This window comes from Ceratotherium simum, chromosome 3 (assembly GCF_057802395.1).
Source record: "Ceratotherium simum simum isolate JZ-2026a chromosome 3, ASM5780239v1, whole genome shotgun sequence".
Taxonomy (NCBI): domain Eukaryota; kingdom Metazoa; phylum Chordata; class Mammalia; order Perissodactyla; family Rhinocerotidae; genus Ceratotherium; species Ceratotherium simum.
The window spans coordinates 13,721,356-13,749,150 of record NC_141902.1 but is presented as its reverse complement, the minus strand read 5'-3'; the positions used below and the strand labels follow the sequence as shown (position 1 = coordinate 13,749,150).

Below are 27,795 nucleotides of genomic sequence, written 5' to 3'. Positions count from 1 at the left end.
GCTGGGTGGGTCGGGGCGTCCGGCGCGCCCTTCATTGAAGCGGCGGTGGCCGGGCTGGGCGCCGGGAGTGGGAAGCGGCGGCGCGGCTGGAAAATGCCAGTCCACTCCCGAGGGGATAAGAAGGAGACGAACCATCACGATGAGATGGAGGTGGACTACGCCGAAAACGAGGGGAGCAGCTCGGAGGACGAGGACACGGAGAGCTCGTCGGTCTCCGAGGATGGAGACAGCTCAGGTGCGCGACCCAGCGGGGCTGGGACCCGAGCCCTCGCGCCCGGCGCGCGACAGGCCGCTCTCCGCACGCCGGGCAGCTGCGTCCTGCTGGGAGAGCGGGGCGGGGAGAGAGGGAAGGGGCGGAGACTGGCTCCCGGCCCTCGGCGGCGCCCGGACCGGTCGCGGGGCGCTGCCTGGCTGCGGGCGGGTCCCCGCCGGCGGGGCGGGGCGGGGCGGGGCGCGGGCCTGGGCTCGCCCAGCCCCGGGACGCTGCGCCGTCCTGCTCGCCGTCGGACCCGCCCTTGGGGCCTCCGGGCAGTGCTCGGGGCTAGCGACCGACGCGGGGGGTGCCCCGCAGCTTGTCTGGGAGACCCTGGAAATGCCTCCTTTCCCAGACCACCGACTTCTTTCCTTATTTTTCACCTTTGCAACCCTTACTTCTCAACACGGGTGTGTTGTCCGGCCCGACGGTAGATTTGTACCTGCTCTTGGCTGGCTTAGAACTTCGTAACCTCAGCATCGAAGTCAGCCTGTCAGTCAGCGCTTCACAGCGGTGCTCCTGCGGGGGCTGACTTGGGAGCTGTCCGGTTTACGGCATCTCTCTGAACTTTTCAGGACTAAGAAGAGGCCAGCATCAGGGGTGATTTTGAGTATTCCTATGCTTATGGGAGTGGGAGGCAGATAACGCCACAAATCAATTTTGCAAACTTTTAGGAATGGCTATTAAGAAAATAAATGGAATTTGTGATTAAGATTCTTTTCCTTCTATGCCAGTGATGAGGATGAGACATTTCTTTCTTGGCCTGATTTTGGCCGTGTAAAGCAAGGACTGATGACAAGTTAATGACAGTTTGTTATCGCCCCGACGCCCTCTTTTCAGGTTTCCCTTTTAAAGCAAATCTCCATGGAAGTATGTAATTTCAATTAGTATATTAGCCGTCCAAAAATAAGTATTTATGAGTGACTTCCTTGTGCAGGACTGGGCGCTACTCAGTGTGAGGTATAAATAAATAGTTATGATCTGATCTCAATTAAAGAGCTGTCATAAGTCACCACTTGATTAAATTGTCAAATGAATGCTTAACTATAAACAATGCTGTAGGAATTCAGAGGCAGAGGAAATCTTTTCAGAATAGGGTGGTCAGCAAAGGCTAGTTGAAGAAGGTGGGATTACCTTAATTGAAGAATGGGTAGAATTTAGATTGGGGTGGTAATGGTCAGGTGTTTCCATAGGGGGAGGAATGTAAGAAAAAGTGGAAAGGTCAGAGCTTAAGGCTTATTCAAAAGAGTCAGAAAACCAGTTTGGTTGGGAGAAGGATTTGAGCTAGAAAAGGAAGGTATAGATGTGAAAGATTTTGAAAAAGCATAAAACAGGATTGATGAATGCAAGTTTAGGAATGAAGGTAAGAGGAAAAACCCAGATACAAGGAGAATGGTGGTAGCATGAAGAGAAGTAGAAAAGTAAAAGATTTGAGATGAAGGTGGAAGATAGAATATTTCAGACATGTCGCTTTTGAGGTGATGGTGGTATATTTAAGTCAGAGCGCCCAGCTGACAGATGGAAATGTGGCATTGGAGCCTGCCTGGGATGGGAAGCATAATCTGAAGTCATCTGCCTAGTTATGAAAGTAGGTGAGATTTCAAAAGTGAGGAATACTGAAAAAGGACATCTAGATTGTATGTGAATACATTTCCTAGATTTGTAAAACATTTTATCATCAAGTGTTCTTTGTTTTTTTGGTGGGAGCTAGGATCCTACAAAATGACACCTATGTGTTAAAATTCTCCCTCTCTAATTTTTATGTTGACTGTTTTGATTTTTTCACTGGTTTTTATTCCATCCCAGAAAATAATGGACAACTTAATCTGTGAAGAATGTAATAATAATTTGAACTACAAGTCAGATTTTTTAAGTGCAAAGAAATTATTTAAATAAGTTTTGCAGTTTTGTTTCTTGTAAAAGCGTCTCTTTTCTACCATATATCTTGCACGTTAAACTTCTGCAGTTTTATTCTTCTCAAACTTTCGTACTAAGCAGGTCCTAAGGCTACAGAAAACACTCTACTATCCAGAGATGTTGGGGAGTGAGTCATCTTGAGAGACCAGATTTTAAATAGCCAAGGTGTAGGCTATTAAGAGCCAGAAATAATTTTAATCTGTTTTAGAAAAGTTAAAAAAATGAGTCATATACTTCCTTGCTATATGAAAATAACAGAACATAATTGAACTCTTTCTCCCAGTTTGACCTTTATTTGAGGAAGATCAAGATGCAGATCATTTTGCACTTCAGTTAATTTGGTGTGTTGAATATATATGATGTAGAAATAGAAGATATGGAATATAGGACAAACCTGGTAACTAACAGTTGCTTTCCTTAAAAACTTTGCTTGTTTTTCTCCTCATTTTCCTCTTTCTCACTGACTGACAGTAATAAGGGGTGAGGGAACAATGGGAGTATAAGAGTAGGAGGCCAAGATATCCTGTGGTAAACATAATGAGGTTAGTTTTCTTTTTTATGTGGCTGGCAAATCAGCCCTGTGAGCAGTTCTGAAAGAAAAATTCCAAAAGTGTTTTTGAGCAATATTAACCTTTAAAGGGTGTCATCATTTTGGTGCTTAAGTTCTGGTGAATGGTGGAAAACAAACCAAAAGTGGGTTAATTATTTCACAGTCATGGCTTAATGTCAGCCCTTTAAAATGATTTAAAAATGGATAAAAATAAGAAAGTCTAGAGACTGCAATAGTTTTAACTCTCATCTGTATTTTAGGTTAAAATCTAGAGTGGAAATTATTTTGGATAAATGTTTATTTTCTCTTAAGGCTTAATTTAGGCTTTGCATATCTAACTTCATGTTACAGTTTTTTTCTTTTTTTTACCATTTGAATTAACATTCAGATATATTTGGAACATAAAATTAATTTTATCTTTGATATTTGCCTTTTTATGAACAGAAATGGATGATGAAGACTGTGAAAGAAGAAGAATGGAATGTTTAGATGAAATGTCCAATCTTGAAAAACAGTTCACCGATCTCAAGGATCAGTAAGTAGTGACTTCAGAAGGTCATTGTCACTGAATCTCAACCATGTCACATGTGTACTGGCACAAGGGAAATGATATGCACTCTGAACTGTTCTCCTTTTTGTATTTTATGGGACTGACTGATCTGAAAGAGGCTTCAACTATTGTTTGCCTGCTGAAGACCTCGTTAACTGAAATGAGGGTTTTGAGGCAGGTTTTTTGGGGATGAAATAAGATTTGTATGTGGATGTTTGTAGTTAAAATGTTTCCCCCGGGTTGTTGCATCCTTGGTTCTAATCTGCTTTGTTTGTACCTATGTTAAATTAGATAAAGATAGCATTTTTTAAAGCGTGAGCATGAGAGAGAATGTTTCCCCAAGACGGCATAGTGATTTTCGTTTATATCTTACCGTTGGATAGTACATACATTATGTGTTTGCACCTGCATTATTTATTTTGCTTCTTGCAGCAGCTCTGTAATGTTGGAAGGTAGATAGTCTTATCTCCATTTTACCTGTGAGAAAATTGATGCTCAGAGAGGTTGAGTGATTTGCCCATAGTTCATCAGAAAGTGATAAGTCAGGCTTTCTGCCTCCTTGTGCTGTTGTGTTCCTTCCACCAAGGCATGTTACTTTGGAGGAACTATAGAGGAGTAGAAAGAGCACAGACTTTGAATCCAGGCTTTCTTGACAGATTAAAAAGATATAATAATAACTTCGTTATTATCTACTGTAAGGACTGAATAAGCAATATGTAAAATTCTGAGCCTTTTGCCAGGCATGTAGTGGGTGCTTAGTAGATACTGTTTCTCCCCTCTTTATCGTGCCAGAACTCTTATGTGAGGTTGATAACATAAGAATGGGCCCCAGTGATTTGAGAGAACAGAATAGATGGACTTGCAGATTAAAAAAAAAATCTTGAAGGTGAGCTTTTACTTTGGGACTTGCTGGCAAGGTCATGGGGCATAGCTATATTTTAGGAATTGTAAAGGAAAGAGAGAAACTCCTGAGAATATAGACACCTTAGTTTATTCAAGAGCTGGCTCTTCAGTTTATAAATTCTTTATGATTTTGCTGCTTATTCTTTTTCTCCTACTTCTTCCCTAAGGAGGCCCGAAGAAGAGATGAAAACCCATTTAATATCTAGAATTGCCAGACTAAAATGGGACAGATTTGTTTATCATATGAATCCTGTTTATGCCGTTTCTGGTCTTAGCTTTCGTTGGCATTAGAGATGAATATATAGATAATGTTCCATGCTAGTGCAACAAATTAATATAAGCAATGCAAAATAATTCAAAGTTAAAATTTTTAGCTTTAAAAAAACGTGGTATCATTTTCTTCTTCTGAAGATTACATTATTAATTTTAAATTAAAATTAGTTTGGATCCCCAAAGAATCCCTTATCTGGGCTACATGGAGGGTTCATCCAGGATCATTCTGGAAAAGAGGAAGTAAATTTGTATTTTTGTATTTTGGCACAAGTAATCTGTGAGTGAATAATTCTCATACAATTAAGATATGTCTACTGAGCTTTTAAAGTGTATTTTATGGTTATCCAAGAAATGAAAATTACTGTAACGCTCTAGTATAACATATTACACAGAACTTTGCAGCTGGTCAGTCATTAGGCCTAATCTTGTTCATTTGGGGGCTGGTTGCCTTGATTTTTGCTTCGTTGTGGCTCCCTGTGAACACCAGCCAGTTCCCCTGCCAGCTTCATTCATCTCTGAAAGTTAAAAGTAGACCCATTACTATTATTTAATAGGATTCTTTCTCAAGGAATTGGTATCTAGAAATATGTTTTAGAAAAAAATAATCTTTGCACCAGGTTTATAGTTTATTTTTTCATCTTGCCCCAGTTGCCTCGTTTGTTATTTTATCCTGTTGTGCTGTTTGTCTCTGTGAGCTGTCTCAAATCCTCTTTAGAAGAGGTGGGAAATATAATAATATAATAATAATAGTAGCAATATTATAATTATCCTGCTTCTCCTATTCTAGCATCACAGGGCACAATAGTATTCCTTTCATAAGGCAGAAAATCCCCCATTTGCAGTTTGTGTAGTGGTGGAAGGTGACTTCTTCCACCTCCTTAAAAAGACAGAAGAACTTATACCACCCGAGTTTCCATGCATGTCAACATTCAATATCCAACAAACATTAATTGACCATCTACTCTATGAAGAGTATTGTGGTTGCTGCTGAGGGACTCATGATCCTTGCCTTTGATCAATTTATGCTTGAATTCTAAGGTTGTAGAATTATACTGATTTTGAGGAACGTATTAAAAGGGTAGTTAATTGAATATTAATTCATATATCCTCTTCATTCAAGATGTTGTTCACCCATTCAGGATACTTTATCAATATTTTTTGTAAGTTTGATGTTTTTCAGGTGCAGTCATCCTTTGTATCAAATTTTTAGCATTTTGCCTAAAGTTGTATTTATAATTTCAAAAACTATAAGTATCATGTTGTACTTTTCTGACTTTACACATTTGTTTATTATTGTATCTTGAGTTTTAGAAAAGTTTAACACAAACATGATAATGTATTCTTTTGGCGGTTAACTCAGATAAGTTTTTCCTTTTTGTTTAAAAAAAAAGAATATTTATTGCATTAACACTCAAACTTGCTTTGTTCCTTCGTTCAGAATCATCATATAAATCTCTATGCTAATTATAATGATCAATTATAGACAATTAATATTGATTGCCTTAATTGTATTCTTAATTGTATTGGTTTATAGTTTCAAGAGGAAAGAGCAGAATTTTATATGAAAGCCAGGTATCATATGTTTTCAAAAGCCGACTGCTAGTTATGCTAACACCTACAAGTATAATCGGTGGCTTTTTTCAGAAGTTACTATATGCCATCCTTGTGACATATTATAACATAGTCTTCACCTATGAGAGCCATAAACGGCAAAAAAAGAAGTTAAAAAAATGATCTTAAATTGTTGATGTGCTTTGAAATTTTTAGGATATCTTTGAAATGCCACAAAAACAGGAATAGAAGTGCCTTTCATAAAGAGTGACAGTCTAAACATTTTCCTATTAAAAAAAGTTCTGTCCTGCAGGATTATTGCCAGAAATAAACACTGAGTTGTCTCACATACTCTGTCTTTGATAATCAAGCTAACGGTATTGGTGTGACAGCTGGCAAATTATTGTCATGTACATTCATAAATATGGCAACAAGGATCCCCTGCCCTGTTTTTCATTTCCCCATCCATTGAACAACTCATTTTGTTATGGCTTCTTCATCTGCAGTCCAGACAACCTGGGTACACCAGGTCACACGTTCTATAGCCATTGGTTTTACCTTCATCACTCTGCTTCCTCTTCGTTCTTTTTAAAAATCAAGTAGGCTGAATATTGTAACACTCACTCCTTTTCGGGAAAGGTAGAGAGAAGCCAGGGAATTATTTACTTTGACAACTGGTAATGTCCTTATCTAAATTATTCAAAATAATTTCTTTGTTTCTTTTAAACTCAGTATTGAAATGACCTTTTCTCTTAGAATCAATTTATTGTTCTGCAGTTAAAACAAAAACAAAAATCTGAAGTGCCAAAAAGTAGTTATTTCAGTTGTAATTTTTGTACTGTGAATTAACCATTAGTGATATATCTAGAAAAAGATAGAAAAACGTCTATTTTGTGATTATGTGCAAAAGTCAAATAATGTAACTGAGTCCTTCACTTGAGATCAAGGCAAAAATACATTTGGTAGGTTATTAGAATATAAATGATATTAGGAAGAGATAATGTATAGAAATGGTAATTGTTAGCCTTTGTTGGGCTTTTAAAATTAATATCTTAATTTTTGCTTTGTTAAGACTTTATAAAGAACGATTAAGTCAGGTGGATGCAAAACTACAAGAAGTCATAGCTGGAAAAGCACCAGAATATTTGGAACCACTGGCAACTTTACAAGAAAATATGCAAATTCGTACAAAGGTAGCAGGTAGGAAAGTGAAACATCTTTTCCATGTAGTAGAATATGAACTCTTCAATAGATTTAAAAGATGTTTATCAAGTGAGTGTTTGCTGTTAATGGAATTACAAATATATTTACACTGACCAGAGTATTTCACTATCAGTCAGCCCACACAATTATTTATTAAATGACTTTTGTTCCTCTCTCCTGCTATGGGGGATCAAAAGAAGCCCTCAAATTGCTTACAATGTTGTTGAGAAGATACTTTCACATGTGAAACAATTAGAAACCATGATACTTTCATTAAGGGATACTGTTACTATCACAGTTTAATTTCCTATTAGACAAATTAAGGTTCAATTTAAGTACTCAGTATATTTCATCTATAAGAGTGATAAGGATTTTTTTATTTATAAAAACATTTTAAAAATGTTTGATCAGGATATTAAGAATAGGGAATTAGCCTTCAACCCTAGAATTTAATGATAATTTTTTATTTTAATAAGTTTGCTTACTCATTTGTGGCTATGTATAAATGGAGATGTACTATATTTGTATGGTTAAATTTCAGTCTTCTGTTTGTAATTGGGGTCCGGCCTCAGAATTGTGTCCTAGCTACTCATAACAAGGGATGTGTCTATTTGTAGATCTCTTGCGATTTTTCATAATCAAACTAAAAACTGAATTTTAATTAATGAGAGATGCTGATTGTTTTCTTTTTGAGGGACACTAATTGAGCCTCATGTGCCTGTTATGTAATACCTAACAAATTGTTGATAATAGGTTCTTTTTATACTAAATCTGCTGTAAACCAAATTTTATTCTTGAGTGCTTAATATTAAGTATGTAGATGACGTGATACTAAACCTGCTATTTTTATATATTGCCTTAGCACACCCTTAAAAGCAAACATGTCCTTAATTTTCTTTGACATTCTAAAAGAACTAAGTGAGACTTACTGGATGTTTAGGAAATATTACTTGAGTCAGTTATTCGCTTTTCTGCTATGTGGCCTCCTTTGCTTTTTGATTGTACAAAGAGTAGTGTGTGTGTGAATGTGTTGCTAATAGCATAGTTCCAGATATCTGTCTCTTGCCTTTACAAGAAAGAGCATTACATTTCTAGGGCCAACTATGACGTAGAGTTTAGCATATACATCTAGAGCTCTTGGTTTGCCATTTTTGTGATGGCATCTTTGTGTGGCCATGTTGCCTATTTTATACTGTTGCCTTGGTGCCTCTAAGGTAAACTCTCGTGAGCATCCATCCTCTAGGTAAAGCCCTGTCAGGAGCACTCAAACATCATATAAGTTGATACATTTTGTTGTATCAGTTTATACATTTCATCCTATTGGAAGCTTTGGACTCTGAAAATAAATAGTAATTAAAAAATAGTGGTTTTGATGGTTATGGTATCCATTTGTTACTTTGAATATACATAATTAATGAAACCAGAGTTTATTGGCTCTGTTTCCATTATGAGTCCTAAGAGATTGTTTTTCATAGGAAAAGAGTTTTATTTTCATTTTGGTCGTTCTCTATCAAACATTTAGGAGTATTCTTTAGAAGAATGGGATAAGAACTAGAATTAGCAGTGTAGTTTCTTTCTAGCTCTTAAACTTAGTTTTCTAGTCTTCTTTGATTTATGTTTTAACTGAGCCTTTGTATTTTTAGTTTGTAAAGACAGAGTTAGAATCATTTGTCAATTTCTTCTTGATTCATCTTATAAAATACAGTTAGGACAGAATTTCTGTAGGGAAGTGATAATGAAACTCCTTCTTGCTAACATAATCAGAGTAATTGTGTTTGGTTGCAGGAATCTATAGAGAGCTCTGCCTAGAATCTGTAAAGAACAAATATGAATGTGAAATTCAAGCTTCTCGCCAGCATTGTGAGGTACTGTCATTTTGCTTAACTTTTAAGCTAATTTCAACTCTTCAAGTCTTTTTCTGAGTGCAGTAGTTAAAAAAGTAAATAAAATAAGTGAAACAAAATTAAATCGTACTTTAGCTCATTGCTTGTATGATTTCTTTCTTTTTTTTTTTTTTAATACAGTTGCACTGGAAGCTGTTTTGGAAATAGGACACAAAGAAGGGACCATAGAAAAAACTAAGTGAGATAATCTTAGGAGTTTTATAACTGTTACCTTAAAAAGACTTTGTAATGATTATGTCATATGGCATCACTGAAAATATTAGTATAATTAGTATAATCAAAGACTCAAAAATGTATCAGAGACTCAAAAAATGTATATCCGGTAGTACAGTTAGGATTTTGGGCTATATTATTAATTTCTGACTCTTTAGATCTATTTCCACATCTTAGGGCAGGATTCTCTATGGGAAAAAATAGATGTATTTTTCTATACATTCTGTTTATTTTGAATAGCATTTAAATACATAGTGTTGATTTTGCAGATAACTTTTCATAAAGCCTAGACAAGATCATAAATATACTAGTGGAAATAAGAGGACAAGTTCTATAATGGTTCTTCTCTTACTTTAATATACTGTATCTTTATAAATTGTTAAAATACTATGAGTAGATAGGGATAAAAATGTTGGAGCTTGTTGTTTCATTTTCTTGATTACAACTGAGGTGAATTATTTTTTTTGACATTTAGTGGCTGATTGCATTTTCTTTCCTAAGAAGTACCTGTTCATATCTTTTGCCTTTTTGTTGGGCTGTTACTCTTTTTTTTCATTGACTGTGAAGGTTCTTTATATATTCTGGGTACAAATGTTTTGCTGGTTATATGCTTTGCAGATATTTCTACCCAGGCAGCGAGGTGTCTTTTCACTCTTTTTGATGACTTGATGAAGGAAAGTTTTACGTTTTAATGTAGTTGAATTTGTCATCTTTTCTTTATGATATGTGCTTTTTGTGTCTCCCCTATTTTGAGATAAAAAGGTGTATTTTCTGGGGCCAGCCCAGTGGCATAGTGGTTAAGTTCACGCACTCTGCTTTAGCAGCCCGGGGTCCACAGGTTTGGATCCTGGGTGTGGACCTATGCACCGCTCATCAGCCATGTTGTGGCTGATGTGGCATCCTACATACAAAATAGAGGAAGATGGGCACAGATGTTAGCTCAGGGCTAATCTTCCTCAGCAAAAAGAGGAGGGTTGGCAATGGATGTTAGCTCAGAGCCAGTTTTCCTCACACAAGGAAATGTATTTTCCTTCAAAAGTTGAAATTTTTCATTTTAACATTCAGATTTAACATTTAGATTTAAACTACCTTTAATTAATTTTTGTGTGTAGTATAAAGTATGGATCTAATTTTATTTTTTGTGTATGGATAGGTAATCTCATACTGTTTATTACATACTCCATTGTTTTCCCACTAATCAGCATTTCCATCTCTTTTTTATGTCAAACGTCCACTTATGTTTTTTCTATTTCTATAAAAATATGCCTCTGGGATTTTGACAGAGATTGCGTTGAATTTGTAAATTGCTTTGGATAGTATGGGCATTTTAACAGTATTAAATCTTCCAATCCATGTACGTGGATGTCTTTCCATTTATTTGTGTCCTCTTTAATTTCTTTGGTCAGTGTTTTGTAGTTTTCAGTGTACAAGTCTTTCACCTCCTTAGTTTATTCCTAAGTATTTTGTTCTTTTTGATGCTGTTGTAAATTGGATTGTCAATTTCCCATATCTCCTTGTATTTCTATCAGTTTTTGCTTTGTATATATATAGAGAGAGAGAAAGAGGCTATATTATCAGACTCACGTATTTAGAGGTTTTATATCTTTTAATAAGTGTAACATTTTATCCTTTTTACAGAAGGATAAAGTATTAAATGCTCTTCTTTCTCTGTAATGATGATTTTTGCCTTTAAGTCTATTTTGTCTGATAGTTAAAAATAATTAAAACAGCTATCCTAGTTTTATTTGGCCTGGCATTTGCCTGATAAAAGGTTTTTTTATCCTTTTATATCTTCCAACTTTTTTCTGGCCTTGTATTTAGGTGTATTACTGGTAAATAGCATATGCCTTGATTTAAAAAAAATCCTTTTTTTTTTTTTTTTGCAGGGGAAGATTCACTCTAAGCTAACATCTATTGCCAATATTCCTCCTTTTTTCTTCCTTTCCCCCACCCAAAGCCCCAGTATGTAGTTGTGTATAGTTCTAAGTTCTTCTGGTTCTTCTATGTGAGCCACTGCCACAGCATGGCCAGTGACAGACAAAAAAAAAAAATCCATTTTAACAATCCCTTTCTTTTAGCTGGTAAATTTAGTCCAATTATATTTATAGTGATTATTTTGATATTTAATACCAACCTATTTTGTGTTTTATAATTGTTCTGCTTTATCCTTTTTTAATCTTTCCTGACCTTTTTAGGGGTGTGTATGATTTATTGAGTTTAAAAAATAACATCATAAAGTTATACCCTCTATTTCTGTTATTTTAGTGATTATCCCAATACCTTCCATTTCTATAATTTTAGTGATTACCTTAAATTTTCAGCATGCATACCTACACTAGTAAGATCTGAATGTTAATAATTGTCCTCCTGAACTATAAAGGACTTTACAACTCTCTAAGTCCAGTTACTCTATCCCAAATTACAAGTTATAGTTCACTATTTTAGTTACATCTTGCTTTTTTACCCTTCAAATGAGACATTATCTTGATTTATAGATTTAGTTCTTTTTACGTTTATCTACATTTTACTAGTTTTTTTCCTCAGCATTTCTGAGATGCAACCCTTCCTTGCATGTTCATTTTTTACTGCTTGAAGAACATCCTACGCGTTCTTTCACTGAGAGTCTCTTAGTGGTAAGCTCAGTTTTTATTTGTCCAAAAATAGCTTTACTTTAATAATTCTGGAAGGACAGTTTAGGGGGATGTAACATTCTAGAATGACATTATTTCCTCTTAACATTTTTAGGATCTTACTTTCCACAGTTTGTGCTTAGAAGTCTGCAATCATTTGTAGATGAATTTTTTTTAGTACCTCTCACTGGCTGCTTTTAAGCTCTTCTCTTTGTTGTTCCTAAGTTTCTCTTCTGTGTGTCCCCATAGAGATTATTTTTCTCAGCTGTTATCTTTTCTGGTATTGCCTCTCTTCCATTTTCTCTACTTCCTTCTTCAGGAACTCTAATTAGCCATATATAAATCCTCATTCTGTCTTTCATATTGCTTAATGCTTAATTCATATTTTTTATTCAATGAATCATTATCTGAAGTTCTTCAGGATCTAGTTCTGCTGTTTTTTAATTTCTGCCAAACCTCACAGCTTCTTGCCTTACTTTGTGATTCTGGACTATAGCAGGCTTTATTGGTAGGGATTCTGTGAGCCTTGGACAGAGAATGTAGCTCTTCAGATAGTATCTGCTTTTCTTTCCGCTTGGTTGTTACAGCTAGGCATCCTGGTGTGCCACCACCACGTGCCTGCTTTAGTTCTTTGGCTTGGGATTTCCTGGAAGATGCAGGTAATCTCTATTTGAATCTGGAATATGTGGAGATTAGGTCTGAGATGACATCTTTTCAGGGAAAACTTTTTTCCCCAGTTATGGCCTAGGCTGAGACAGACAGATTTCCTTCAGGCGGATCTTTTGTAGTCTGTCTTTTCGTGGAAGGTAGTAACCCTTCAGGGCTATGCAGGGATCCTAGTTCCCACCCCCTACTTTGCTTAGGCCCAAGATCTTTGTCTTTTTCCCAAACAGCCGCTAAAAAGCATGCCTTTCCATTTTTGACACCAGCACATAAGGAAACCACAGCTTCAACAGCAGGTTAGCATACTGGTTTCTAGCTCCTTGTTTATTTTGGTTCCTTTAGGATCTCTCCTATTTTCTTAAGAGCTTAGCTATACCTTTAAAAGAATGTTTGTGGTATTTTGTCTAGAGTATCTGCCTAGGTGTGTTGGGAGTTTTGTTTGTTTTTGTTTTGTTTTTTGAGGATATCTAGTCCATTATGTTGCCAGAAATAGAAGTCAACGAGATAGCCTGAAGTAATATTTTTTAATGAGACAAATATGTTGATATTCTTTCTCTTCCATCATTTTTTAGCTTTGAAAGTCCTCCTTCCTCCATAGAGATGCTAAACATTTACCTAAATTTCTTCTAGTTTAGTTATGGCTTGATGTTTTTTTATGTTTAACATATAATTAATGTTACTAATAATCTGTTTAATTATATAATCAAACTGAAGGTACTCACCAGTAGTTCAAGGCATTTTAGACAGAGGAAGTGAAGAGTGAAAGGGAATTTATATTTAGAATGTCATGTATTTTATATTCACTGTCTCATTTTAATGCTTACAACAACCTTCTGGATTAGAAATTATCTTGATTTTATGAAGGGGTTAACTCAGGTCAGAGAGGTTAAGTAATTTGCTTGGAGTCATACAATTAATGAGCAGCAGAACCAGGATTGAAATCCTGTGATCTCTCTAGTCATTCATGCAGTTTACCAATAAATCTGAACTTTATTATTCAGGGCTTTTTATCTGTTTATTCCTTAGTTCTGCATTTGATTCACATAGAAATAACTCTGAGGCAAGGGAAGTAGGAAGAAGGAAGGCACATTGCCAACTGTCAGGTAAAAGTTTGATGAGCAGCAGGTAGAAAGGAGGGGCCAGGACCAGAGACTGGACCTGTTCACACGGGTTTGCATGGGGAGAGTTGGCCAAAAACCACAGAGGCAATCGCAGCAGTGGATGGTTTGTGTCAAATTCAGGAAGGAAATCACATTTATAGGCTACTGTGGTGTGCCAGACACTGAGACAGGGGGAGATGCTTTATTTGGGTTATCTCATTTAACCCCCACAGGGCTGGAGATGAGTATTAGGATCTGACGGCAGGAGGTAGCAAGGTCTCAGTCAGGCCCTTAGGGTTCAAGGTTAGGATTCCAGTACTGGAGAATACTGATGAGAGCTTTTCAGGGCTCTGATCTTTTCGTTGTGTATTCATTTAATTATTTTTTTCCTGGTTATGATATTAATAAGTGTCTACTGAGAAAACTTGAGAAATAAGTCTAAAGAAGGAAATAAAACCAACCATAATTTACTAAGCAGAGTTAATCGCTGTTGATAAGTGTATGTATGTTTGTAAAATTGTTTTTCATGTAGCTGGTATGACTCTATGTATGCTATTTTATATCTTAACTTTTTTATAAGCAGCATTTCGTGAGCATATCCCTACAGCTCTAAATACTCTTTTTAAAAATTTATTTCTAGCAAATAACGTGTATACATATTTCTGAAGGCATAGGCTTATAATGAAAAACAGCAGTCCTGTTTCCCATCTCTAAATTCTGTATCTCAATAGCAATAATCTAACTCTTTTAGCTACTGCTTCTGGGATTTACCCTCATATTTATAAATAATATCAGTTTTAGACATGACCTATGGGTTTCTTATTATGAAAGCTGAGGATCCCGTAATAGTTTGCCTCTTCCCATTCTTCTAATATTGTTATGCCACAATTTTTGTTTTTGTTGTAACTAAATATTGATTACTGAGCCAAGAGTTATATTATGCTTAAACTTCCCTTCTTGTACAACTGTTTTTTTAACCTTGGAATTAATAATTGCTTCATTTGTTTTCGTTAGTTTTCTCTGTCTTTATCAATTCTTTCCAGACTCCAGCAGATCTAGGAAAGCCCCCTAGTGCTGTTTTCCATGTGATCAAATACATCAGATAATCCATGAGTCCTATTTTCTTCTGGAATCTTCCCTCCTGGGAGCAACCCCTAAACCCCTAGATCCCCTGTCCTCCTGTTCCATCCTTCAGATGCTTTCTAGGCTGGTTGCATCTCTGTCTTCATGGGGTGTCTCTTCACCATCACCGTGGAACTTCTCTTGACATCTTTCCTGTTAGATCTAGTTTTCTTTTTCAGTTTGTAGAATACCTTCTTGAGAAAAGGTATATAGAAGTCAGATTTTGGGGACCTTTTGTGTTGGTTATCTATTGCTTTGTAGTAAATTACTCCAAAACTTAGTGGCTTAAAACAACAAACATTTATTATTTTGCAGTCTCTGTGGCCAGGAATTTGGGGGCACCTTAGCTGGGTGGTTCTGGATCAGGGAATCACATGAAGTTGTGGTGAAGAGGTCAGCCAGGGAAGAGTGATCTGAAGGCTTGACTGGGGGCTGGAGGATCTGCCTTGGAGGTGACTCTCTCACGAGGCTCTCAAGTTGTTGCTGGTTCTTGGTTGGAAAGCTTAGTCCCATGGGCCTGTCCACTGACTGAGGGCCCCCGGGACCTGTTAACTGGCTTCTCCCAGAGTGAGTGATCCAAGACAGCAAGACAGAAGTGACAGTGTTTTTTATGACCCCAATTTCTGCCACTTTCTAGTCATTAGAAGTGAGTCACTAAGTCCTGCCCACGTTCAAGGGAAGAGGAATTAGGGTCTACCTTTTAAGGCAGGAGTGTCAAAGATTTATTGGACATGTTTTAAAACTCCCATGTCTTTTCTGTCCAAAAACTCTTTACTCTCACACTTAAAGGAATGTGGAATTCTAGATGGCAATCATGTTTCCTCAGAATTTTGAACGCATTGTTCCATTGTCTTCTAGCTTCCAGTATTGCTTATGAGAAGCCTCTTATCATTTTGATTCCTGATCTTTGTATGTGACCTGTTTTCTTCCTAAATACCTCTCAGATCTTTTCTTTATCCTTGTTGCTGTGGAATAGCAAGATGCTGTGCCTTGGTGGTCTGGGGTCTCTTTACGTTCATTGTGCTGAATACTCAGAGGACCTTTTAATCAAGAAACTCCTATCTTTAGTTCTGGGAAATTTCTTATATTGTTTCTTTAATGTTTTCTTCTCCATCATTTTCTGTTTTCTCTTTTTGGAACCCTTATTGCTTGAATGCTGGACCTCCAAGGTTGATCTTTGAATTTTCTCTTACTTTTGTTCCTATCGTCCCTCCCCCTCCCTTTCTCATTTTCTTCCTTTTAAGAGTGTATTCAACTTTCTCTTCCAATTCTTTTACTGAATATTTTATTTCTATTTTATATTTAATTTCCAAGAGCTCTTATATCCTCTGATTACTCATTTTTTATTTTGTTTTATAACATCCTGTTCTTTCTTCATGAGTGTAATGTAATCTCTTTTCTCTCTGAGTATTAAATATAGTTACTTTGAAATTTTTTCTGTGTCTTGACTTGTCTCTGTTTCTTTATACTTCTTTTCTGTTTTTCTCTCTGCCTTTCAGTTTGGATGCTTTTCACGAGTAACTAGTCATCTTTGGCCATCATTCATATTTAAGAGTGAGTCAGTAAAATCTGCCTGTGTGCAAAGCCTGTCAGCTGCTGAGCTCTAGTTTTCTTCTTACTGGTGAGCCTAATGTGACAAGGAGGACCTTCTCGCTCTAGGGCTTTCTGTGTATTTTCCCTGGGCTGCCTATCCAGACCCTCCTTCATTTCTTTCTAGATTTGGAAGTTGTCTTCAGACATTTCAGAATATTGTCCCCTCTCTCACATTCTTTCTTTACGAAGTGCACACTCATGTATAGTGTAACAAAGTGTAGATCTTGGGGTTCTATTTTAGTTTAGTTACCAAGTGCAGAGATTGTAGCATGAGGTTGTGTCCCTCCCTTTGTTTGATAACTACAGGTGTTGTTTGTTGATTTATTTTGTACCTATTTTTTGTTCATTTTATTATTAGGGAAGAGAGTTTATGATCTGGGTTCATCTGTAATCTTATCCTGGAAGTCTCTCCCTACTTTTTGAACTCTGCATTTTTAGTGTCTGCAGAGCAGTAATATCGATGTGGAGTAATTTATGTAGCCAGTACTCTCATTGGATTTTACTTCGTTCCTCATTTTATGCAGTACAAATATTGCTATTGTGAGTATACTCTTACATACAACTTTGGCTGAGGTTGTTATTTCCTTAGGATAGAATCCTCAAAATGTAACTACTAGATGAAGGGATACAATCACTAAGGTCCTTACTATTTGTTTCTAAATTACTTGCCAAAGTGTTGAGCTGATTTATATATTCAATATCAGTCAATGTTGTTTATTTTAATTGAAAAAATAAAACAACTTTGCCAAGTGAAAAAGAAATCACATAATGCACATTTTAATTTGCATTTATGATTTCTCTCTCTCTCTCTCTGACCTGTTTTGGCAGTGAGTATGGACAGTACTTAGATATTTCTTACTGATCTATCCATGCTTGTTTAATGCCATCTTCTGGTTATTAAGCCTTTATCACGTTGCAAGTATTTTTATCTTGTCTTCCTTTTACTTTTGTTTGCTTTTTAATGTGTTTTCTTTTTTGTGAGGAAGATCAGCCCTGTGCTAACATCTGCCAATCCTCTTTTTTTTTTTTTTTTTTTTGGCTGAGGAAGACTGGCCCTGGGCTAACATCCTTGCCCATCTTCCTCCACTTTATATGGGACGCCGCCACAGCATGGCTTCCCAAGTGGTGTGTCGGTACACGCCTGGGATCCGAACCGGTGAACCCCGGGCCACCGCAGCAGAGCGTGCGCACTTAACCACTTGCGCCAATGGGCCGGCCCTTTTTAATGTGTTTTTAATTTTTATGTGATTAAATGTATTAGTCTTTTCCTTTATGACTTCTTCTAATTTTTGTGCTTTGAAAGGCTTCCTTCATCCCAATATCAAGTAGAGTCACCATCTTTCCTGTAGTTCTTTTAGATTTTATTTTATAAATTTAACTCTTTAGTCCATTCATTTTTTTGTGTAACATGAGGCAAAGAACCTGTTTTCTCTTTTTATAGTTAAACTCATTTCTCTTTTGTCATTTATTGTCATCAGATTTCCAGATGATTTGATAAGTTACCTTATCATATACCAAAATTTCCCATAATCAGAGTCTGTTTCTAAGCTTTTAAATTCTGTTATGCTTATCTTTTTATTCCAGTGCAGTACATTTTTAAAAAAATGATTGTAGCTTTTTAATATGTTTTGCTTTCTGGTAATTCTAGTCCTTCAAAGTCTCCCAGGACTCCAGTCCTGAAGGCACTGGGAGGGAACTGTGAGGTGCCTAAGTCAGGGAACTGCTGAAGGGGAATTGGTTCTGAATACAGGCTGGGGTGAGACCAGTACAAATCTGGAACCTTGGAGCTGCTTTCCTGGGGCTCCTTGAAGCTGCCCTGATGAGGACAGCACAGGTGTAGCCTAGGAAGGGGCTCAGTGAGCAGGGTCACTAAGTACAGGTATGGGGATTGTAGGGGTATGGGATCTTGAAGCCAAATATGTAGTTATAATTAATACTTTTTTTTTTTTAAACTCAGTCATTGTTCAGCATCACAATCACCTTTTTTATTTTTACTTTTTATTTTACATGTTTTGGGGGGAGAGATTGGCCCTGTGCTAACATCTGTTGCCAATCTTCCTCTTGTTCTTTTTTTCCCCCCCCATAGCCCCAGTACATAGTTGTGTATCATAGTTGTAGAGTTGTAGCTTTTCTTTGTGGGACGCCGCCTCAGCATGGCTTGATGAGCGGTGAGTAGGTCCATGCCCAGGATTCGAACCGGTGAACCTCAGGCTGCCGAAGCAGAATGTGTGAACTTAACCACTGTGCCACTGGGCCAGTGCCGATAATTAGTGCTTTTAAAAAGCTAAATTACCTGCTGAACATAGAAGCCTCTACAGGCACCAAAGCAAGGGAGTTTGGATGCCCCTTTCTTTTCCGGATGTCTTCCAGCTGCTCTGTTATGACTTTCTTTCCTTCTCATGGGAGCCTTTTGAGGGTCTTGTGGGGGTGAGGATTAAGAGAGAGAAGAACACAGAAATAAGAATGAGAATAGATTCAAGGCCCCTCTGTCTGCTCCCTTTAACCTTTAAAGTATACCTAGAGTATCTTTAGAGATGCCCTCAAAGCTTCAGACATTTCACTCCCACTGTGGCTTTTTTTTTTTTTTTTTTAATTGTAAAGAATGATTAGTGGGTTTATTTGAGAATTTCTCCTTGGCCTAGGGCAAATTTATCCATTGAAAGGAAAGAGAATGCACCAGTTAAACTTTCGTATTCTTACAAGCAAAAGCGTTATCACTCCTGCTCTGCATTCAGAGTCATCTTTGGTTGGACAGTCTGGGTCTGTTTACAGCTCTCACACTATCTTGACTGTGGCTGGGGCCTGCTCTCTCTTTTTCTCTGTACAGAACATTTCCCAATTCTTGTAGCACCATGTAGATAAGGCTGAAATATTTCATAAGACTTTATAGCAAAGGCAGGGGAACACATCAAAGGAGGTGAGCATGGAGAACAGCCACGAGATCATTTCTCATATGAGATCTGATTTAGTCGTCTTCAGCTTTGCTTTCTCTCTGGCTCCTGGCTTGCCTCAAATCAACAAAAGCCATCTTCTCTACCACTCAGGAGAACCTCCAAGCATATGTAGACTCTAAATTTCAAACCTGAAAGAGAAGACTTCATGATTGACACTGGGAATGCTGCCAAATGGGTGTGGCGTATGCCTTCCACAGAAATCATATCTAACAGTATAGGCTCTATGAGACAGTCATATCTAGCTGTATCCCAATAGCCTAATATCCTTGCTGGAGATGAGCATGTGGTAAATGGGTTGGGTATCTGTCATAAGCTTTTTATATAATGAATCTGCATATTAGACTTATGTACATTTTATGACTTTTAAAATAAGGGGTACAGTGTTTTATAATTAGAAGAACAATGGGCTAGAACTAGTAGACCTGGGTTCTAGTCTGATTTGCCAGTAAACAGTCTTGTCTCTTTGAGAATGTCATTCCATCTTTCTATAGTTTTGTTGAGAGATTTGGATATCATTAGTCTGTAATTTTATGATTTTGACTATAATTGGGTTATTTTATTTATTTTATTTTTTCCCCCCAAAGCCCCAGTAGATAGTTGTATGTCATAGCTGCACATCCTTCTAGTTGCTGTATGTGGGACTCGGCCTCAGGATGGACGGAGAAGTGGTGCCTCGATGCGCACCCGGGATCCGAACCCGGGCCACCAGCATTGCAGCGCGTGCACTTAACCACCAAGCCACAGGGCCGGCCCTAATTGGGTTATTTTAAATGATTATAAAATTTGTGCTTGAATCTTTCTCTCTGTGATATATTAGTGTTTTTTTTTTTGTGAGGAAGATTAGCCCTGAGCTAACATCCGTGCTAATCCTCCTCTCTTTGCTGAGGAAGACCGGCTCTGAGCTAACATCTATTGCCAATCCTCCTCCTTTTTTCCCCCCAAAGCCGCAGTAGATAGTTGTATGTCATAGTGGCACATCCTTCTAGTTGCTGTATGTGGGACGCGGCCTCAGCATGGCCGGAGAAGCGGTGCGTCGGTGTGCGCCTGGGATCCGAACCCGGGCCGCCAGTAGCGGAGCACGCGCACTTAACCGCTAAGCCACGGGGCCGGCCCTATTAGTCTTTTTTAATATGATGCTGAGATATCAGTGAGGAATAAAGGCCCGATTATTGTTCCGATGAGAAAATATGATGCATTTTATAATGATATACTTTATAGGACAGGTTCTCCATTATGGTGACAGGTGGAACCTGCTTATATTTAAAAGGGGCCATGGGAGCTTACTTTACCTTTTTTATAAGGTAAATATTTACCTCTTTATTTATCACATGTAAATTTAGATGTTCTTAAACAATTTAATTGCATGTAGTTAAATCTATATTTAGATTCCATGTTTTATAGTTTTATTTCTTTCAAGTATTTGACATTTCATCTTTAACATTTGAAGTTGAACTAAAAGAGCAAAAGCACCATATGTTAAAGTACCTTAAGTTATTTAGTACTCTTAGTTAAGGTAGACCGATGTTTTCTTTCTACTTATGTGTAACCTATTTTTCTTCCAGAGTGAAAAGCTTTTGTTATATGATACAGTGCAGAGTGAACTGGAGGAGAAGATAAGGAGGCTGGAGGAGGACAGGCACAGCATTGATATCACCTCAGGTGACGGCGGCGATGGGATCGGGATGGTTAATTAAGTGACGCTGAACCTTTGGTTTACTGTAGTGTCTCATGATGTCTGAGTCTCCTAATATCAGTGTCTGTAAATGAGGTGTCCTCATGAGAGGGAAAGGGGGAGACTTCTGAAGAATTTGACATGATTGTGATTGTTGCTTTGATTTGAACTCAGACTTCAGGAAGACATAGAAAATGGAGCACGTGAAAAGGGACAAAATTGAAGTGTGACAGGAAGTATAGGAATAAGAATAGTAAGAATATTATTATAATAGAGGAATAGTATTAGAAGGCAGTAAGAATAGCATTGGAACAGAGCTACAGTGTATGTTCTCTCCTCTGAGTCTTGAAAGACTGTCGTGTGGAAGGAGGAGTAGAAACCGTTTCTCTCTGGTACCACGCAAACCAGGACAAATGGATAGAAGTTTCAAGGAGGCCGGTTTTTGTCTCAGAAAAAGGAAAAAACTTATTAATAATTAGGCCAGGGGCCGGCCCCGTGGCTTGGTGGTTAAGTGAGCGCGCTCCACTGCTGGCGACCCGGGTTCGGATCCCGGGCTCGCACCGACGCGCTGCTTCTCTGGCCACGCTGAGGCGCGTCCCACATACAGCAACTAGAGGGATGTGCAGCTATGACGTACAACTATCTACTGGGGCTTTGGGGGGAAAAAATAAATAAATAAAATCTTTAAAAAAAAAAAAAAATTAGGCCAATCAAATGTGAACTTGGCTTTTTCAGAGGTGTTGTGGAAGGGCTTTCTACACTGGGTGGAAGATTTACTGGGTTATCCCACGGTTCTTGCATATGTATTCTTTTACTGTTCTACTTCTTTAGCATAGAGTAGGCCTGGTGGAGTCAGGCAAGCTGAGCTCTAATGCCACTGCTCCATCACCTACCAGTTGGGTGACTGTGGGTAACAGTTATTTTAGCTTTTCTAAATCAGTTTCTTTGTCTGTAAAATTGAAATAGTAAGAATCCCTGCCTCAGAGATAGCTTTGAGGATTAGATGAGACAATGCATGTAATGTATATTTAACAAAGTGCCTGACACATGTTCATCAGTTGTTAGTTGTTAAGTGCCAAGTTGATTTTTATTTTAATAAAGACAGAGGAAAAGTCCTAACTCTATAGCTGCTCATGAAATTATATAGTCATATGTGTATGTACATAGCCACCAATGAAATTTTGCTACCAGGAAATTATATAGCCTTTTTTCAACCCCTTTCATCTCCAGAAATCAGCTAATACTTGATTTTTATTTACTTGCCAGAGCTGTGGAATGATGAGCTCCAGTCAAGAAAAAAGAGGAAGGATCCTTTCAGTCCTGACAAGAAGAAGCCAGTTGTGGTTTCAGATATCCTTTCCTAAATTTTCTTGGTTTTTTTTTTTGGCCTTCATGTACATTTTTGCATTGTGCATACCTTTGCACCTTTTATTAGTACACATTGACTTTATTTGCATGATCCTTTAATAAGCAAAAGATGATTTATAAAACTGAAGGCAGAAGGATAAAATTGAGATTAAGAGGGGTGGGGAAGAATAGAAATTTAGTCGCAATCTCAACTTTAACAATTATTATGGCCTTGTAGTTCACAAGGGCTTTGATGTGAAACAGCTGTTTAGTATATAGCATGATTGTTTAATTCTCATGTGTATTCTTTAACATTTTTAATGTTTCTGAAATTGGAGTGTCTTTAAATTAAATTAATATGTGCATTCAATCTTGGCATTCCCTATGGTGTCCCCCTCCACTCAAAACAGTGGTTAGGTTGGTGGTGTATCTTACAGTCAATGATATCATAGGATTAAGAGAATATGGTTATAGCATCTGAAGTATTGAAATGTATTTTATCCTAGTACTGAGTTTTTTGAAGAATAATTTGAAATCAGAATTCTGTATGCCAGAGGATTATGGCCAGAAATCATTGCTCCATTCTCTGAAAAACAGAAGTTTGGAAATACAATTCAAAGCGAGAAATTCTTATAGCTAAATTGACCTTGACTTTTCAACGTCCATATATAGTTTATATGCTACAAGATCTTGATATTCTTGAAGACTGGACAACAATTAGGAAGGTATGATTAAAGAACAATAGAATATAAGTATATTTTTATAGCCTACTTTTAAGGTTCTGTGGTTTTTTACTAATACATCAAAATACGATTATTGTAAATATGTTTTACTTTGCAGCAATCTCTCTAAGGCAGTTAATACTAATACAAATAACTGGATTGCAAGAATCTTTTAAGAGAGACACGTCAGCAGCTTGATTGTATTTTTTCTTGTAATAACGCAATTAGTAATTTATGCAAAAGTACAGAAATGCATTTATTTAGGTTGCCCAAAAATAATAATTAATAACCATTCTGTGCCTAGTCCTTAGCCTAGTCCTGGCTTACAGAAGGCACTCAATATTTGCTGAGTGAACAAAAGTGAATGTTTGAACCCTTATTGTATGTCTTGTATTCTGTCATTAAACATTCAAGCGTTATAGGATTTTCTGTTTGTTTGAAAGTGGAGACTTGTTTTCTTTATTAAATTTTTCAATTTTTAGAAACTTCTTGATTGAGAGTTAGAGATTATTTCAAGTATTGATAACACTTCTAGGAGAAATTGTTGTTCTTTTTTTTTTTTTTTTTGTGAGGAAGATCAGCCCTGAGCTAACATCCATGCCAATCCTCCTCTTTTTGCTGAGGAAGACCCGCTCTGAGCTAACATCTATTGCCAATCCTCCTCCTTTTTTTCCCCAAAGCCCTGATAGATAGTTGTATGTCTTAGTTGCACATCCTTCTAGTTGCTGTATGTGGGACGCGGCCTCAGCATGGCTGGAGAAGCGGTGCGTTGGTGCGCGCCCGGGATCCGAACCCAGGCCACCAGCAGTGGAGTGCGTGCACTTAACCGCTAAGCCACGGGGCCAGCCCGAAATTGTTATTCTTTATATATATTCCTTATATATATTTCTTAGACATTAACAATTTATTGGAGCAGCTAAAGATTATATTTTACTGTTTGTTATTGAGGTCGCCAGTAGTGTTGTATATATTAAATAGATACCAAAGTATACTTTTAGTCTATGAACTCAGACAACGTCTTTCTTCCTCTTTTTTTTATTAAGGCAATGGCTACATTGGGTCCACACAGAGTAAAAACAGAACGTAAGTCATTTAGTCTGAGTTTAGAAATCTTCTCTATGGAGGCTTGTTGAATCAGGGTTGTTAAGTCACCTACATACTAAAGAGCTCCCCATCAGTGGTTCCATTTCATCGGTAAACACTATATCTGAAATTATGATATTTTAAATCCTACTTAAAATTGGCACTAGTAATTGATAATGTACCTGCTTCCCCTCCTGGCACTTGTCTAGTTAATGGATGATTTATTATACATTGTTTAGCTTTGTTTAGTACTTATATTAAAAACTTAGTGAATTATATAAAAAAGTAAGAATTCAATTCTCTTTTTTCTATTAAATTTAAGTTTGTTATCTAAGAAGTATTTTTAGTGTTTTTTCACATATATGCATGGATTGGTGTTAATTCTTGATGTTCTGCACTTTAGTTCTTCTGACAATATCTTATTAATATAACAGTTTTTGAACTGATCCCTTTAGCACCTGTGAAACTGGAAAAACATCTACACAGTGCTAGATCTGAAGAGGGAAGATTGTATTATGATGGTGAATGGTATATACGTGGACAAACGATATGTATTGATAAAAAGGATGAATGTCCTACAAGGTAACAAGCCTTTTTCATTTCAGTGTTGCTCAGTATTAGAGTTTGCAGTGTTGTCAGTAAATATTTGCTGCCTCCATAGTGCATCATTAGTTGCCTGTGGATCTTTTTTTTTCTCTTGACATATGATTTGATTAGCATGTGGGTACATCAGTGTTAATATTTATACGCCAGAGTTACATATTAAGTTCATGAACGCAGCATTAACACGAGTGGAAATGTGGGAATTATTTAGCCAGGAAAGTGATCCTGTTTGTTAATTCTTATAGTAGATGAATTGTTATGATCCTAATATTATGACCTTTAAACCAGGCCATTATGAATTTTTGGTGGGCCTATTAATATTAACCTTTAACTTTTTTGGGTGTGTTACAGTATTTTGGATAAAAAGAATTTGTGTCAATTAGAATAGGAAAGGAATGGAAAATTAATGAAAACTTTAGGAGGAATAGTAATTAAAGTATAACTTGAAAGCTGAAAATTGCCTTTTAAAAGACCCAGTCTGTCTAGGCTTAAATATTATGTATATAGCCTTCTAGGTTTTCTCTGGTTGTGGCTTTTGGAAAATGTGAATGCTAATCACTGCTTCTGTTCCCTCAGTAGTTTAGGATGTAATTCTCAGAGTAGTAACCTTCTACAGTAAGAAAACATCTTTTTCTAGGTATCAGTGGTAAATAAAGTGTTTGCATTTAGTATAGAATACTTATTTTCCAAATACAGTGGTTTTAATCAGATTGTGATTTCATCTTTAGATTTTTAGGATACCAGGAACGTTGTGCACAGTAACTTTTCTCATGAGAAGCCCATTGAGCTAATCACTAGGTTATATATGGTACTCCTGGATTCTTTGCTTTATCTTATTGCTTTTGAGACATTTTACTTGCTACTTAGCATAAATGTGGTTAAAAAAGAGATGAAATAGTATTAAAGAGGATTAAACACAAATCTAGTTTTAAAAAGATTTCAACATAAAGATTAGTAGTGTCTAAAATAATTCATAAGTACCATGGATGGTTTGACCCTGGGAATTAGGGATTGGTATTTGAAAGATTTCCTACAGCCTGGGCTGATATGACTTGGAGGTGTCATACTGTATAAGTAGTGGTTTTAGCTCTACTCTGTCTTTTTTGGGGGGTGTGGTGGGGATGGAGTAGGAACAATGTGCATTAATAGTTCTAATAGTAAATATTACCAACTCTATTAGAAAAGAAAGGAGATTATCCATTAAGTGTTGCTGACTGTGATATTTTTAACAACGTGCCCTGCTGTTGGTGCAGCATTCTGGTAAACGACAGTTACATACCTGAATCTACTCTTGTGGTCCAGCTATTTTGGTTTTATAGCTGGTACTCTAAAATGAGCGGAGGAGGCATATTGTAATTCATTCATTCATTCCTTTTTTTTTTTTCCTTTTTAGTGCCGTAATTACAACAATTAACCATGATGAAGTTTGGTTTAAGAGGCCTGATGGAAGCAAATCTAAGCTTTACATTTCACAGCTACAGAAAGGAAAATATTCAATTAAACATTCATAATCATGATTTAAGTGTTATCTAAAGCTACCTTTTTAGTGTTACCGAGTGTGATGTGCCATGGGAGTAAAAGACGTATTCAATAACTTAATATTCTCGTTGACTCGTGAGAGACTGTGTATTTGTAGGTAGTGCTCTAAGTAGACCTCATGTTGATATGTTATTATGAGACAGTAATAAAAGTTTAATCATGATTATTGCATTTATTTGCCTTTTAGGTCCAATGACCAATAGGTATATATGGTAGGGGTTTCTTACTGAACTTTTTTTTGTTTTTTAAAAACATTATGCAAATCTGTCTTGTCTTTAGTGAACTCTGTTGCTAAATGGCTGCATTTGTCTGCAATTTTTTTGATTTTCCATATCTTTGTCACTCATCGTGTTTGTAAATAAGCCTGATAAAATGTTTCCTATAAATGGTTTGTACTAGTACATTCGTGTTAAATCAGAACAGAAATTTAAACATATATACGTGAGTATGTACATTCGGCATCATCAGCTTGTTTAGAACTGATGGCCTTACTCTACAATCTTGTTTTACCCCAAATTAAGCTCTTGGGTTTGAAAGCTAAAAGGAGCACTTTTTGTAGACTAGCAGCTTCCCTCTCCTCTTCCTTGACTGTACGGTGTTGACCTATCTTTACAAATTACACTGAGTGTTAATTAGTAATATTAGTGTCAAGTAATAACATGCTTCTACCTGTTTCCCGTGAGCCTTCGGAGGGCAGGTTTTTATGCCTGGTATTTATGATGCGGTAGTAAGTGGTGGGCAGTAACTGACAGTATTGTGGTGCTTGCTATACATGTCTGATCTTTTGAAACAGATTTTTAGCAAGCATTTTCTAGAGGTAAAACTAGGTTCTTATCCTAATTTTATTCCCTAGGGCAAGATAGACAGGGATAGTGTCCTTGAATCTATTCCCAGATCTTTGGTGTTTCTACACTTTAAGGCCATTTAGTGCAATTTAGGAATCATTGGCCTCTCTTCCCTTAGCCACATTCAAAATTAACTTCTAAAACCTCAGGAACAGTACGAAGAATCGAAACCCTCACTATGGCAGCACAATTGGCTGTAGTATCTATTAGGGGACAACCAAATCAAGTATTCCTGGTGGTCTTGTGCACTTTAATTTCTGTTCTAGTGAGACTTAAGAGGATGAGGAAGAGATCTACTTATTAACACTTAGGGCAGGAATATCTGCATTATTCCGTTTGTTTTCTTACTATTTTACCTCTGCAAACATTTTTCTGTGCAGATCACTACTTCACAGTTGCCAAATGTTAAAATATTTGACTTCTGACATTCGTTATCAGCAAAGTTATGTACGTTGTTCTATTTCTAATTAACCTTAGCAAATGTACATAATGTCATAATCCAATAGTATTTGACAGTACTTATGTATACAATGTTTCATAAGCATTTTTAATAAGATTTGTATTTTTAAATTTAGTATATAATAAAAAGATGTGTTTGAGTGTCA

The 27,795-nt window shown here is 36.9% G+C and overlaps 1 protein-coding gene across 1 annotated transcript; it reads left to right on the top strand.

Annotated features, from left to right (window-relative positions):
* BRMS1L (BRMS1 like transcriptional repressor) lies at window positions 1-27,795 on the top strand. The gene is made up of 10 exons (XM_004436396.3): window positions 1-235; window positions 3,165-3,255; window positions 7,070-7,197; window positions 8,986-9,065; window positions 20,942-21,038; window positions 22,318-22,401; window positions 23,059-23,123; window positions 24,164-24,203; window positions 24,659-24,785; window positions 26,200-27,795. The coding sequence occupies exons 1-10, from the start codon at window positions 94-96 to the stop codon at window positions 26,315-26,317; spliced, it is 972 nt and encodes a 323-aa protein (XP_004436453.1). The 5' UTR covers window positions 1-93; the 3' UTR covers window positions 26,318-27,795.